This window comes from Vicia villosa, linkage group LG3 (assembly GCF_029867415.1).
Source record: "Vicia villosa cultivar HV-30 ecotype Madison, WI linkage group LG3, Vvil1.0, whole genome shotgun sequence".
Classification (NCBI taxonomy): domain Eukaryota; kingdom Viridiplantae; phylum Streptophyta; class Magnoliopsida; order Fabales; family Fabaceae; genus Vicia; species Vicia villosa.
In genome coordinates this window covers 192,034,343-192,047,824 of record NC_081182.1, presented here as the reverse complement: position 1 = coordinate 192,047,824, position 13,482 = coordinate 192,034,343, and the positions used below count along the sequence as shown (strand labels likewise).

The following is a 13,482-nucleotide window of genomic DNA, read 5'->3' as shown; positions in this document are numbered from 1 at the left end:
TTCAAAAGATTAATTATTATGTAGATGCAATGAAGTCGTAAAACTATTACCAATAGAAAGTCATCAATATCAGTTTCATTCTCATGATCAATCATCCTAGTATAGCATCCTCTAAGCTTGTATTTTATAGTAAAGAAAAAATATATCTGTTAAGGTATTGATCCAAGTTAACTAATTTCATGAAATGAACAAACTAACCAAAATAATAGAGTGCTCTTGTTGCTATTGCTTGTGGAAATCCCATAACCTAAAGGTCTTCAAGAAATTTTTCATTCACTTTTGAAATAATCACTTTTTGTAAAAAATAAAATGATAGAAACTACAATAAATATGCAAAAAATACAGAAAATAAAATTATATGACACTAGTGTTATTAGTATTACATGTTATATTACAAGTACTTGAAGAAACATACAACCAAATTCTGAATTTTTCTAAACTGTTCTTCTGTCTTCAACATTCTCATTCTGATTCTTTTCCTTTTGGTTTGCTTGTTTTCCAAAAAAAATAAATAAGCAATGATCATAAAAAAGCAAAAATTAAATAGAACAGTGAAACGAATAATGTTTTCTGAAGTGTAGAGAAACAAGATTGTTGTCATAGGTTTTAGTAGAAAGACATGGCATTGTTGTCGGGGAAGAAGAGAAACAAAGAGATAACACTGTTAATGTCAAGTCCTTCAGTTCCAAACTCGGAAATTTTTTAACTTGTTAAACCTGATGATAAAAAACCAGCAGTAATCACCAAGCTTCCACACATCAACAAAATCGAAAAATATTTTAAGACAAATAAACAAAAGAATTAGTTCAGTCATTCCATTGAGAACTTGGCATGCAAGTACGAAACAGCAAATACGTTAAGAAATTTGGCACTGATTGTCAAACTAGAACTGAACAACAATCACACAACAACAATCAAAGAAGAGAGACGAAGAAGATTGTAACCGAAATCAAATTGAATTCTCATCGGAAGTTAGAAAACGAGTCATTCTCTCAATCGAGAGTTGAATATACAATCTGCTCCACCAAAAATCTGCGTTATGAATAAGTAATTTTATCAGCAGAATCGCATTAAAAAAATACTTTGTTGCCGGACAGAGCATGTGCAGCTGTCCTAGCTGGCCGGACGCTGGCTCCGCCATTGCTCTCCATCAAGTAATTTCTCTCTTTCATTCCGAGATCTTATTATCATCTTTTAGTAGTATATTTTTTATTTTTTATTGTTTCTAATTTTATAAATCTTACTCTAATTTTTATATTAATTTCAAGTTTACTAAGTCACTGGCCAGAGACTTAGTAAAGACTACCTCAAGAGGTAAGAAATTGAAACTCCTTGAATAATGGTTCCGACAACAATAGCAATTCAATCTAAAGTTAACAAATCTTAACCTAAGATTCAATTGGTAACAACAACTCGTTGATTTCGAGGTTTGTGCCACATTATGTGACAATGTTGACTATTACATATTGAGGGTTGAGTTTTTCAAACTCTTAATAAAGTTTATATCGAGAATATATATCTCAATAAATAGATACAAATTGAAATTCACCTATATGAATTTCAAGATGGTGTCATCTCAAAGTGAGAGTTGGAGTTTCTCTTGTGAAAAGTTCACGAAAAACGAAAAAAAAACACATGAACATAAATAATGCTTGGCGAGAGATGTAGGAGAAAAACTATTAAAGAGTGTGTGTATGATAGCGTTACTCTAATCACATGGGATAACGGTTCAAAGCATAGCTACCTAACGTTTCGATTAGACTTTGTATTGTCATTACTAAAGTTAAGTTCAAATCGAAAGATACTTAACTTTATTAACATTCTTTGTTTCCTTTTTTTTGGAATTGATATTGCCATAATTAAAACAAGTGAGAATTGTTGTAATTAATAATAATTAATCGTCATATGTGTGTTTCAAAATGAAAAGAAAATATGCAACTGAAGATTGTTTTTTGAAATCACAAATAAGAAACATGTGAGATATTGGATCGAACTCTAGTATGGCGAAAGGGTAACTTCTTGGTTCGACAGAGTTAAGCATGAAGTCGAAGGTTGTTCACATGCTTGTGTCGAAGATGCTAGGTTTGTTAGCATGTTAAATTAGGTTTTAGTGTTTAAACCCTAATTTGTTAAGTTAGCTTGTTTATTAAGTTGGCTTGTGTAATGGGCCTTGTGGAAAAAGCCCATTAGTTAGTATGTTAGGTTTTATTATAAATAGCATACTAGTCTCTCATCATTGCTAAGCTGCAAATCCTAATTTAGGGTAAGAGAGGTTATTTGTTATTCTTGTAAACTTGTAATCTTATTTTAAGAGAAAGTAAAAGAATAGCAGTTATAACCAATTCTTGTGTTCTTCTTATCTTCCCTAATTCCGATTATATTTTGTTCTAGACATCATTTTTCACAGCAAATTGGTGCGGTGAGCGTGGAGAAGATGTCTTCAACAAAGTATGAGATTGAAAAGTTCACCGGAGTGAATGATTTCGGTCTGTGGCGCTTGAAGATGAAAGCCCTACTGGTTCAGCAGGGTTGTTTGGAAGCGTTGAAGGGAGAGGCAGCCATGAATGCAGAATTGCCGGCAGCGGAGAAGACAAATATGATCGAGAAAGCACACAGCGCAATTTTGTTGAGCCTTGGTGATAAGGTTCTCCGGCAGGTATCAAAGGAGACGACGGCATCAGGGTTATGGGTGAAACTTGAAAGTTTGTATATGACCAAATCGCTGGTAAATCGACTCTACCTGAAGCAAGCTTTGTATTCATTCAAGATGATTGAAGACAAAGTATTGGCTGAGCAGTTGGATATGTTCAACAAGCTGATTCTTGATCTTGAAAATATTGATGTGAAGATAGATGATGAAGATCAAGCGTTGTTACTATTGTGTTCTTTGCCTCGATCACATGCTCACTTCAAAGAAACTCTCTTGTATGGAAGGGAGTCCTTGACATTTGAAGAAGTTCAATCAGCCTTGTACTCTAAGGACTTGAATGAACGAAAGGAGCATAAACCTTCGACTGTTGGCGAAGGTTTGGCCTTTAAAGGAAAACTCTTACGAAAGGATGGTAAGTTCGACAAGAAGAAAGGCAAAAGCCATTCGAAGTCTTACAGTGGCGAAGCATCTGGCATTCGATGCTACCATTGTAAGAAGGAGGGTCACACAAGAAAGGTGTGCCCTGAACGCCTGAAATATCATGGAGGTAAGGATAATGGCAACGCTGCCATTGTTCAAGATGATTTCGAATCATCTGATTTTCTTGTGGTTCCAATCAGTGACTCTAAGAAGGAGTGGATTATGGATTCAGGTTGCACTTGGCACATGACTCCAAACAAAGACTTGTTCGAGGAATTATGTGATCAAGATGGTGGATCAGTATTGCTGGGAAACAACAAGGCTTGCAAGATTGCAGGTGTTGGATCTGTGAGATTCAAACTCCATGATGAGTCAATAAGGTTGTTGACTGAAGTCAGGTATGTTCCTGATTTGAAGAGAAATATGCTTTCTCTTGGTGAATTCGACAAGAAAGGATATGTTTTCCAAGGAGAGAAAAGTAACCTAAGAGTCATGAAGGGTTCGAAGGAAGTCTTGAGAGGCGTGAAGAAACAAGGCTTGTATACCCTTGAGGCTGAAGTTGTAAGTGGTCCGACAAATGTTGCATCCACGAAACCTTTGTCGAAAACAGAAATCTGGCACATGAGATTGGGCCATGTCAGTGAAAGGGGTCTGGTCGAATTAGGGAAACAAAATCTGCTTGGTGGAGACAAAGTCGAAAAGCTGAAGTTTTGTGAACCCTGTGTACTTGGAAAATCTTGCAGAGTGAAGTTCAACAAAGGCAAATCAAGAACACATGGATCCCTTGATTACATCCATTCTGATCTTTGGGGGCCTGCAAGGTGTCCATCACATTCAGGAGCAAGGTATTTTCTATCCATAGTAGATGATTATTACAGAAAATTATGGGTATTCATCCAGAAGACTAAGGATGAAAATTTTGAGAATTTCAAAAGTTGGAAGACTCTTGTTGAAAATCAGACTGGCAGAAAGGTCAAGAGGTTGAGAACCGACAATGGCCTTGAATTTTGCAATGAGGCATTCGACAGTTTTTGTGCTTCCTCTGGTATTGCAAGGCATAGAACTACTGCAGGTACTCCACAGCAAAATGGTTTGGCTGAAAGGTTTAATCGAACTATTTTGGAGAGAGTCAGATGCATGTTGACTAGTGCGGGGTTAACGAAGGTGTTCTGGGCTGAGGCTGTTTCGACAGCAACATATCTGACAAACAGATGTCCTTCGACAGCGTTAGATATGAAGACACCTGAAGAAGTTTGGTCGGGACATCCACCAGATCTCGACAAACTGAGAGTATTTGGCTGCGTAGCCTATGCTCACATTAGGCAAGACAAGGTCGAACCTAGAGCTCTGAAATGCATGTTCATGGGATACCTAGAAGGAGTCAAAGCTTATGGGCTATGGTTCCTAGAGCCAGGTCACGGGAGGTGTATCACCAGTCGAGATGTTGTTTTCAATGAAGTTGAAATGGCTTTTAAGAAAACTGATGATGTTGGTCGAAGTACAGAAACATCTGACGAAGAGCTGGAACAGGTAGAGATTCCTGTTGAGGTGGAGCATGTTGATGCTGAATTGCATGTCCCTGATGAAGTCGAAGAAGAAGCAGAAGATGCTGAGGAAGTTGTGGAAACTGACGATGACTACCTATTGTCGAGAGATAGGTCGAGAAGAGTCATCAAACCACCTCAGAGACTTGGGTATGCAGATCTTATAGCTTATGCATTAATCTCTGCCAGTGAGGTTCTTGATGATGAACCTAGAGATTATAAGGAAGTTATGAGGAGTCAAAATAAGACTGAATGGCTGAAGGCCATGGATGATGAGATGAAATCTCTTCATGATAATCAAACTTGGGAACTAATCAAGAAACCTGATGGGGCAAGGTTAGTCGGCTGTAAATGAATTTTCAAAGTTAAGGAAGAAATTGAAGGAGTGACGTCGAAAAGATACAAGGCAAGGCTGGTCGCAAGGGGTTTCACTCAGAAAGAAGGTGTCGACTTCAATGATGTGTTCTCTCCTGTTGTGAAGCATAGGTCCATTCAAATGTTGCTTGCCATGGTGGCACAGTTCGACCTTGAACTGGAACAAATGGATGTGAAGACTGTGTTCTTGTATGGTGATTTAGATGAAACGATCCTGATGAGGCAACCTGAAGGGTATGTCGAAAAGGGAAAGGAAGATTATGTGTGCAAGCTAAAAAGATCTTTATATGGGCTGAAACAATCTCCTCGATAGTGGAATAGGAGATTCGACAAGTTCATAGCACACATAAGTTTCATTAGAAGTCAGTTCAACCACTGTGTTTACTTCAGATTTCGACCTGGTAATTCATTTTTTATTTTGTTGCTTTATGTTGATGATATTCTCATAGCAAGCAACAGTGTCGAAGATGTGATGAGGGTGAAGGCTGAACTCAATAAGGAGTTCGATATGAAGGATCTGGGAGCTGCTTCCAGGATTCTTGGAATTGACATTCGAAGAGATAGAAAGAAGTCGAAGTTATGCCTATCTCAAGAGGCATATCTACGGAAGATTCTTGAAAAGTTTGGTATGTCGAATTCGAAGCCAGTTGTGACTCCAACAAACCCTCAATTCAGGCTGAGTATTGATCAGTGTCCCAGTACTGATGTGGAAAGAGTCTATATGAATAGCATCCCATATGCTAATATAGTTGGTTCTTTGATGTATGCTATGGTCTGTACTAGACCCGACATAGCATACGCAGTAAGTCTTGTAAGCAGGTACATGGCGAATCCTGGAAAGGGTCACTAGCAAGCATTGAAGTGGATTTTAAGGTACATAAATGGGTCTCTGAAAAGAGTCCTAATTTATGGTGGAGCCTTGTGTGAAGATGGTAAAGCAGCAATTGGAGGATATGTCGACTCTGATTATGCAGGTTGTATGGATTCCAGAAAATCTATTTCTGGATATGTTTTCACTATGTTTGGCACAACAATTAGTTGGAAAGCAACACTTCAAAAGGTTGTTGCTTTATCAACCACTAAAGCGGAGTATATTGCATTAACTGAAGCTGTGAAAGAAGCATTGTGGCTTGAAGGTTTTGCGAAGGAGCTGAAACTTCAAGGTCGAGGTATCACTGTTAAATGTGATAGTCAAAGTGCAATACACCTGTCGAAGAATTCAGCCTATCATGAGCGAACTAAGCACATTGATGTGAGGCTGCATTTCGTCAGAGGAGTAATCGAGCGTGGAGAAGTCCAAGTGCTGAAGGTTTCGACTGAAGACAATGCTGCTGATATGATCACCAAGACATTACCGAGTTGCAAGTTTTTCCACTGTATGCAGTTGCTAAAGCTGCATGAAGAAAGCTAGTTTGTTCCCTTGATGTTGTAGAATTAGATCCAAGGTGGAGATTTGTGAGATATTGGATCGAACTCTAGTATGGCGAAAGGGTAACTTCTTGGTTCGACAGAGTTAAGCATGAAGTCGAAGGTTGTTCACATGCTTGTGTCGAAGATGCTAGGGTTGTTAGTATGTTAAATTAGGTTTTATTGTTTAAACCCTAATTTGTTAAGTTAGCTTGTTTATTAAGTTGGCTTGTGTAATGGGCCTTGTGGAAAAAGCCCATTAGTTAGTATGTTAGGTTTTATTATAAATAGCATACTAGTCTCTCATCATTGCTAAGCTGCAAATCCTAATTTAGGGTGAGAGAGGTTATTTGTTATTCTTGTAAACTTGTAATCTTATTTTAAGAGAAAGTAAAAGAATAGCAGTTATAACCAATTCTTGTGTTCTTCTTATCTTCCCTAATTCCGATTATATTTTGTTCTAGACATCGTTTTTCACAGCAAAACACTTGTGAAGTGTTGCAGTAGGCAGTTTGTATTTTGAACTCAGATATATGCAACGCTTCTGAAGTGTTGATGTAGGCGAAATATTATACCAGTTGGTAAAAAGTGTTGATGTAGGCGAAACAGTGCAACATTTGGTAAAAGTGTTGCTAAAAGTTTATGTTTTATCAAAGGTCACAACGTTATGAAACAACATCAATTTGGCCTATAAATTGAGCATTCGAAATTCATAAAAATATAAGAAAAAACATACACCGTCTTCACTGAAAATTACAGACACTCTTCGCGACATTCGAGTTTTCGTCAGTCTTGCGTAAACTCGATAAAAAGCTTAATTATCCTGGGTATTCCTGCGTAGCAACTCTAAGACAATTTGAGAGTGCCTGAAATAATATAATAAAGTGATTCACTCCCGATTCTAGCCTCAATCCATTCGATTTAATTTATTTTTCTAACACCTTCATCTCTCCCTATTCCTCTTAAGCCAACCTTTTGTTAAGAAAAATAAGTGTGAGTTGAAAGTCTTGAGAAATAAATTTGGAGAAGTCCCACTTTGATTAAAAAAATGGAGATTGAGTATTTTATAAGTGAGAGAATATTTTTCATTAGGGTTAATCGAGACATTTTTTATTGAGGTCTTTCTTTATGAAGAACACATATTGTAAGAAACACACCACATATTCAACTAAAATCTTAAGGTGACAAGTATGTGGGTTTTCTTATTCAGTCTCTAATTTTCTAATCAATGTAGAACTTTCTCACACTTGTTTCTCAATACCTTTTGTCTTCCATGTTGAATTGCAAATCATCATTAAAGTATGGCTCTGATGAAGGGCTAAAATCTTGCTGCCTGAATGAGACAAGCATTCTTATTGTACCAAAGTGGGATATCATTGGGTGAGAACACGACAAGGAAAAGTTGTTTAATAGATAAATTGAATATAAAAAAAGTTAGTAGAAAAAATTGTCACCCTTATAAAATTTAGTAGAGTTTATAATTTATAGATGCTTTCAATTATGCTAGTTGTTGGTGAAAGTGTGATAACGAAGTAACATGTGATCTTTAAGAGTACGTTTGACAAAATAATAAAATGAGCAAGCTAGGAACTTATTATAGGTTACTAGTGTATCGAAAAGTATGCAAGTCTTGAAACTATACTATACTAGTATGGCACATGCAATGCAATTAATTGGTTGTCGATAAAAGACAAAGTTTAATATTTATATACTCACTCCAATACAACTTGCATCTTGAATCATTTCTATCAACATTTCTTTGAGCTTTCTTCATAATTACTACTTTCTGTTGCCTCAACATATTTCATTCTATCTATCAATACTTTCACTTTTTCTGTTTCTCTCACTTCAACTTCACAATACTAAGTTTCTCCATCCAGTAATTTTTCTCTTTCATTCCGAGATCTTATTATCAACTTTCATCAAGTATTTTTTTTTTATTGTTTGAAATTTTCTAAATCTTACTCCAATTTTTATATTTCAGGTTTATTTTTCACGGGAGATTATAGTCTCAATTTGTTTTCTCACATATTTTACAGGTAATATCTTTCTCTTGAATTGGCCTGTCTTATGAAACTAGAGAAATCACTCATACTCTTTGTACTTTTGTTTTATTTCGAATTAAGATATTTATTTCTAAACATAGAATAGTGATGAAGAAAAATGAAAGTCATAAATAATTTTGTTGTTTGCAGTGAAGATAGTCTTCATAGTTGTTATCATGGCAAGATAATGTGCGTTCATTATCTAAAATGTATAGTTTAAGTGTTTGACATTAATATTTCAACAATGTATAGAAGATGCTTTTTGTTCCATTATGCTTTGCTTAGCAGAAGATAAAATTTTACCATCTTTCAGGTAGCCATGGCAGAGCTGATGGTTGTGGGAGCGTTTCTTACACCTGTCATCCAAGTCATTGTTGAGAGGGTTGCCTCAGGAGATTACAAAGACATCTTCAGCAAACGATTGGTGAATAAACTTGAAATCACATTGAATTCTATCAACAAAGTGTTGGATGATGCAGAGACAAAGCAGTACCAGAATCCAAATGTGAGGATATGGCTTGATCATATAAAACATGAGGTATATGAAGTAGATCAGTTGTTGGATGAGATTGCTACAAGTGCACAACGAAAGAGCAAGGTTAAACACTTCTTTTCATCTCTGACTAATCAGTTTGAATCTAGAATAAAAGACTTGCTAGATAAGCTAGAATATCTTTTGAAGCAAAATGATGTGTTGGGATTGAAAGAAGGAACATGTGCTCGTAATGAAGTTGAAGTCGGTCTGATATCTTCGAAAAGACTACCAACGACGTCTCTGGTGAATGAATCTCGCATATGTGGTAGACAAAGTGAAAAGGAGAAAATTATCAGTTTCTTACTTTTAGACAATGGTAGTAGTAGCAACCACGCACCAATAATCAGCATAGTTGGTCTTGGTGGGATGGGTAAAACCACCCTTGCTCAACTTGTCTACAATGAACAGGAGATTCAAAAGAGCTTTGAACTTAAAGCTTGGGTCTATGTTTCAACTTCATTTGATATTTTGCGGCTCACTAAAGAAATTCTCGAGCAATTTAATTCTGCACCAAATAGTGAAAGCTTGGAAATACTCCAACGTCGATTGGAAAAGACGGTAACAGACAAAAAATATTTGCTTGTTCTAGATGATATTTGGAACGCAAATGAGAAAAGTTGGGAGCAGTTACTAATTCCCTTTAACAAATGTTCTTCTGGAAGTAAGATTATTGTGACAACAAGAAGTAAAGATGATGCATTAGCCATGGATTCTGCCAAGTTACTTGAACTAGCAAAATTGGGGGAGAGTGATTGTTGGAGTTTATTTGTGACACATGCTTTTCACGGAAGAAACGCGAGTGAATATCCAGATCTTGAATCCATCGGAAGGCTGATTGTAGACAAGTGTGGAGGGTTGCCAATAGCAGTGAAAACAATGGGGAACCTCTTGAGAAAAAAATTCTCTAAAAGCGAATGGGAGAAAATATTGAAGACTGATATGCGGTGTTTATCAGAGAAAGACAGTGACATAAATCCAGTATTGAGACTGAGTTACCATAATCTTCCTTCAAATTCGAAGCGTTGTTTTGCATACTGTTCCATATTTCCCAAGGGTTATGAGTTTGACAAGAATGAGTTAATCAAAATGTGGATTGCAAATGGTTTGTTGAATTCCTACAAAAGTAACAAAAGTAAAGAAGAGTTGGGTAGTGAGTTATTTGATGATCTTGAGTCAATTTCATTTTTCCAAGTATCACTATATTTTGATGGTCGTTTTGTCATGCATGATCTTGTCAATGACTTGGCAAAATCAGAGTCTCGAGAGTTTTGCTTACAAGTGAAGGATGAAAATATGCAAGATATATCTAAAAGGACACGCCACATTTGGTGTTCTCGTGATTTGAGAGTTGGCGATGGGATACTAAAACACATTTATAGAGCTAAGGGATTACACAGCTTGTTGGTAGAATCTCGAGATGGTGGCGAAAGCTTCATGATAAGCAATAATGTGCAATGTGATATGTTTTCAAAACTAAAATATTTGCGGATGTTGTCGTTTTGTTGTTATGGTTTTCCATTTGAAAATATAGAACTTGCAGATGAGATAGGCAGTTTAAATCTTTTGCGTTATTTAGACCTGTCTTGCACAACAATTAAAAGGTTGCCCGACTCTATCTGTAAGCTTTATAACTTAGAGAGACTGGAATTGAAAAGTTGTGGTAATTTGACTGAATTTCCTTTAGATTTTTACAAACTTGACCGTTTACGCCATCTTAATCTGGAAGGAGCTGCAATAAAGAAGATGCCAAAGAACATAAGGAAACTAAACCGTCTACAAACGTTGACTAACTTTGTTGTGGGAGAGCTGAGTGGGTTTAATATTGGGGAGTTAGAAAGTCTCAATCTTCTTCAAGGAAAACTTTTTCTTTCAGGATTGAACAATGTCACGGATCCAACACATGCCATAAAGAGCCGTTTGCAAGATAAGAAGTTTTTAGAAGAAATACATATGATATTTGATGGTTTAGTAGTGGAAAGCCATGTGTCTGTATTGGATGCCCTTCAACCAAATAACAATCTAAAGAGGCTCACTATTCAGAACTACAATGGAAATATGTTTCCGAATTGGCTAACGGGTTATGATTTACCCAACTTAATATCTCTTAAACTGCAGAGCTGTAAAGGAATAAGGATATTTGGAAATAACGCAAAAGATGTTCCATTCAAGTTCCTTGAAGTTTTGGAATTTGACTCCTTGTCTGAATGGGAGGAATGGTTATGTATTGAAGGGTTTCCCCTGCTTAAAGAGCTTTACATAAGAGATTGTCCAAAATTGAAAGAAGGAACATATGCTCGTATTGAACTTTCAGAAAGAGTGCCAACGTCTTCTTTGGTGGATGAATCTAGCAAATGTGGTAGATATGGTGAAAAAGAGGAAATTATCAGTTTCTTACTTTTAGACAATAATAGTAGTAGTAGCAACCAGGTACCAGTAATCAGCATAGTTGGTCTTGGTGGGATGGGTAAGACCACCCTTGCTCAGCTTGTCTACAAAGACCCCAGGGTGCAACAGAACTTTGATCTTAAAGCTTGGGTCTATGTTTCAGAATCATTTGATGTTATTAGACTCACTAAAGCAATTCTCGAGTCATTTGGTTCTTCACCAAACACTGAAAACCTAGATCGACTCCAATGTCAACTGCAGGAAAAGATAGCAGGAAAGAATTGTTTGCTTGTTCTAGATGATATCTGGAAAGTAGACTGGGAAAGTTGTGAAAGGTTACTAAGTTTCTTTAACGAAGGATCTTCTGGAAGTAAGATTGTTGTAACAACACGAAATAAGAAGAATGCATCAGCCATGGAATCTAAGTTTTTTGAATTATTTCAATTGGGAGAGATTGATTCTTGGAGTTTATTTGAGAGGCATGCTTTTTCAAACAAAAAAGGGAGTGAATATCCAGATCTTGAACCAATTGGAAAGAGGATTGTACGCAAGTGTGGAGGGTTGCCATTAGCCGTGATAACAATGGGGAAACTCTTGAGAGCGAAATTCTCTCAAAGTGAATGGATTGAAATATTGGAGGATGATATGTGGGGTTTATCAGAGAAAGACACTGGCATAAATCCAGTATTGAGATTGGGTTACCATAACCTTCCTTCCAATTTGAAGCCTTGTTTTGCATACTGATCCATATTTCCCAAGGGTTATAAGTTTGACAAGAACAAGTTAATCAAACAGTGGATGGCAAATGGTTTGTTGAATTCCTACAAAAGTGACAAAAGTAAAGAAGAGTGGGGTAGTGAATTATTCAATGTTCTTGAGTCAATTTCATTTTTCCAAAGATCACTAGGTTTTGATGGTGGTTTTATCATGCATGATCTTGTCAATGACTTAGCAAAATCGGTGTCTCGAGAGTTTTGCTTACAAGTAGAGGATGATAAGAATGTAAATCACATTTCTAAATGGACACGCCACATTTGGTTCTCTTTTGATTCGGAAGATGCGGATAGAATATTAAAGCACACTTGTAGAAGTAAGGAATTACACAGCTTGTTGATAGAACCAAAAAGTTACAAATGGACCGAGATAAGCAACAATGTGCAATGTGATATATTTTCCAAACTAAAATATTTGCGGATGTTGTCATTTCTTGGTAGTAGGTCTTTACATACAAAGCTAGAGCTAGAGCTAGCAGATGAGATAGGCAATTTAAAGCTTTTGCGCTATCTAGACGTGTCTTGGACGAGTATTAATAGGTTGCCTGATTCTATTTGTAAGCTTTACAATTTAGAGACACTGATATTGGAAGGGTGTTCTAATTTGACTGAATTTCCTTTAGATTTTTGCAAACTTGACCATTTACGCCATCTTAATCTGGAAGGAACTGCAATAAGGAAGATGCCAAAGAACATAAGGAAACTAAACCATCTACAAACGTTGACTAATTTTTTTGTGGGAGAGTCGAGTGGGTCTGATATTGAGGACTTAGGAAGTCTCAATCTTCTTCAAGGAAAACTTTGTCTTTCAAGATTGAACAATGTCACGGATCCAACACATGCCGTAAAGAGCCGTTTGCAAGATAAGAAGTTTTTAGAAGAAATACATATGAAATTTGATATTTCAAGAATGGAAAGCAATGTGTCTGTCTTGGATGCCCTTCAACCAAATAACAATCTGAAGAGGCTCACTATCCAGAACTACAATGGCAATATGTTTCCAACTTGGATAAGGGGGTGTGATTTACCCAATTTAATATCTCTTAAACTGAAGAACTGTAATGGAATAAAGATCTTTGGCAATAACTCAACAAATGTTCCGTTCAAGTTCCTTGAAGTTTTGGAATTTAACGGGTTGTCTGAATGGGAAGAATGGTTATGTATCGAAGCGTTTCCACGGTTTAAAGAGCTTTCTATAACAAGTTGTCCCAAATTGAAAAGAGCATTCCCTCCACACCTTCCTTCATTACAGAAATTGGTGATTATATTAGCAGACTTACACACTAGCCCTACGTTGCATGAAGATAACATTTCCACCTTGCATGATGAGAATGAGTGCACACAGTAA

At 36.5% G+C, this 13,482-nt stretch overlaps 2 protein-coding genes across 2 annotated transcripts; both read left to right on the top strand.

Annotated features, from left to right (window-relative positions):
* Positions 1-8,148: 8,148 nt before the first annotated feature.
* On the top strand, positions 8,149-12,117 carry LOC131593167 (putative disease resistance RPP13-like protein 1). The gene is made up of 3 exons (XM_058865438.1): positions 8,149-8,275; positions 8,381-8,435; positions 8,755-12,117. Exon 3 carries the CDS (start codon positions 8,761-8,763, stop codon positions 12,103-12,105), a length of 3,345 nt encoding a protein of 1,114 aa, XP_058721421.1. The 5' UTR covers positions 8,149-8,275; positions 8,381-8,435; positions 8,755-8,760; the 3' UTR covers positions 12,106-12,117.
* A 42-nt stretch (positions 12,118-12,159) lies between these two features.
* On the top strand, positions 12,160-13,482 carry LOC131659616 (putative disease resistance protein At3g14460). The gene has a single exon (XM_058928782.1). The coding sequence runs from the start codon at positions 12,160-12,162 to the stop codon at positions 13,480-13,482; it is 1,323 nt and encodes a 440-aa protein (XP_058784765.1).

Excerpts from the sequence above, each read along its gene's own strand:
- LOC131593167 (XM_058865438.1), top strand. The coding sequence starts at position 8,761 with ATGGCAGAGCTGATGGTTGTGGGAGCGTTTCTTACACCTGTCATCCAA.
- LOC131659616 (XM_058928782.1), top strand. The coding sequence starts at position 12,160 with ATGGCAAATGGTTTGTTGAATTCCTACAAAAGTGACAAAAGTAAAGAA.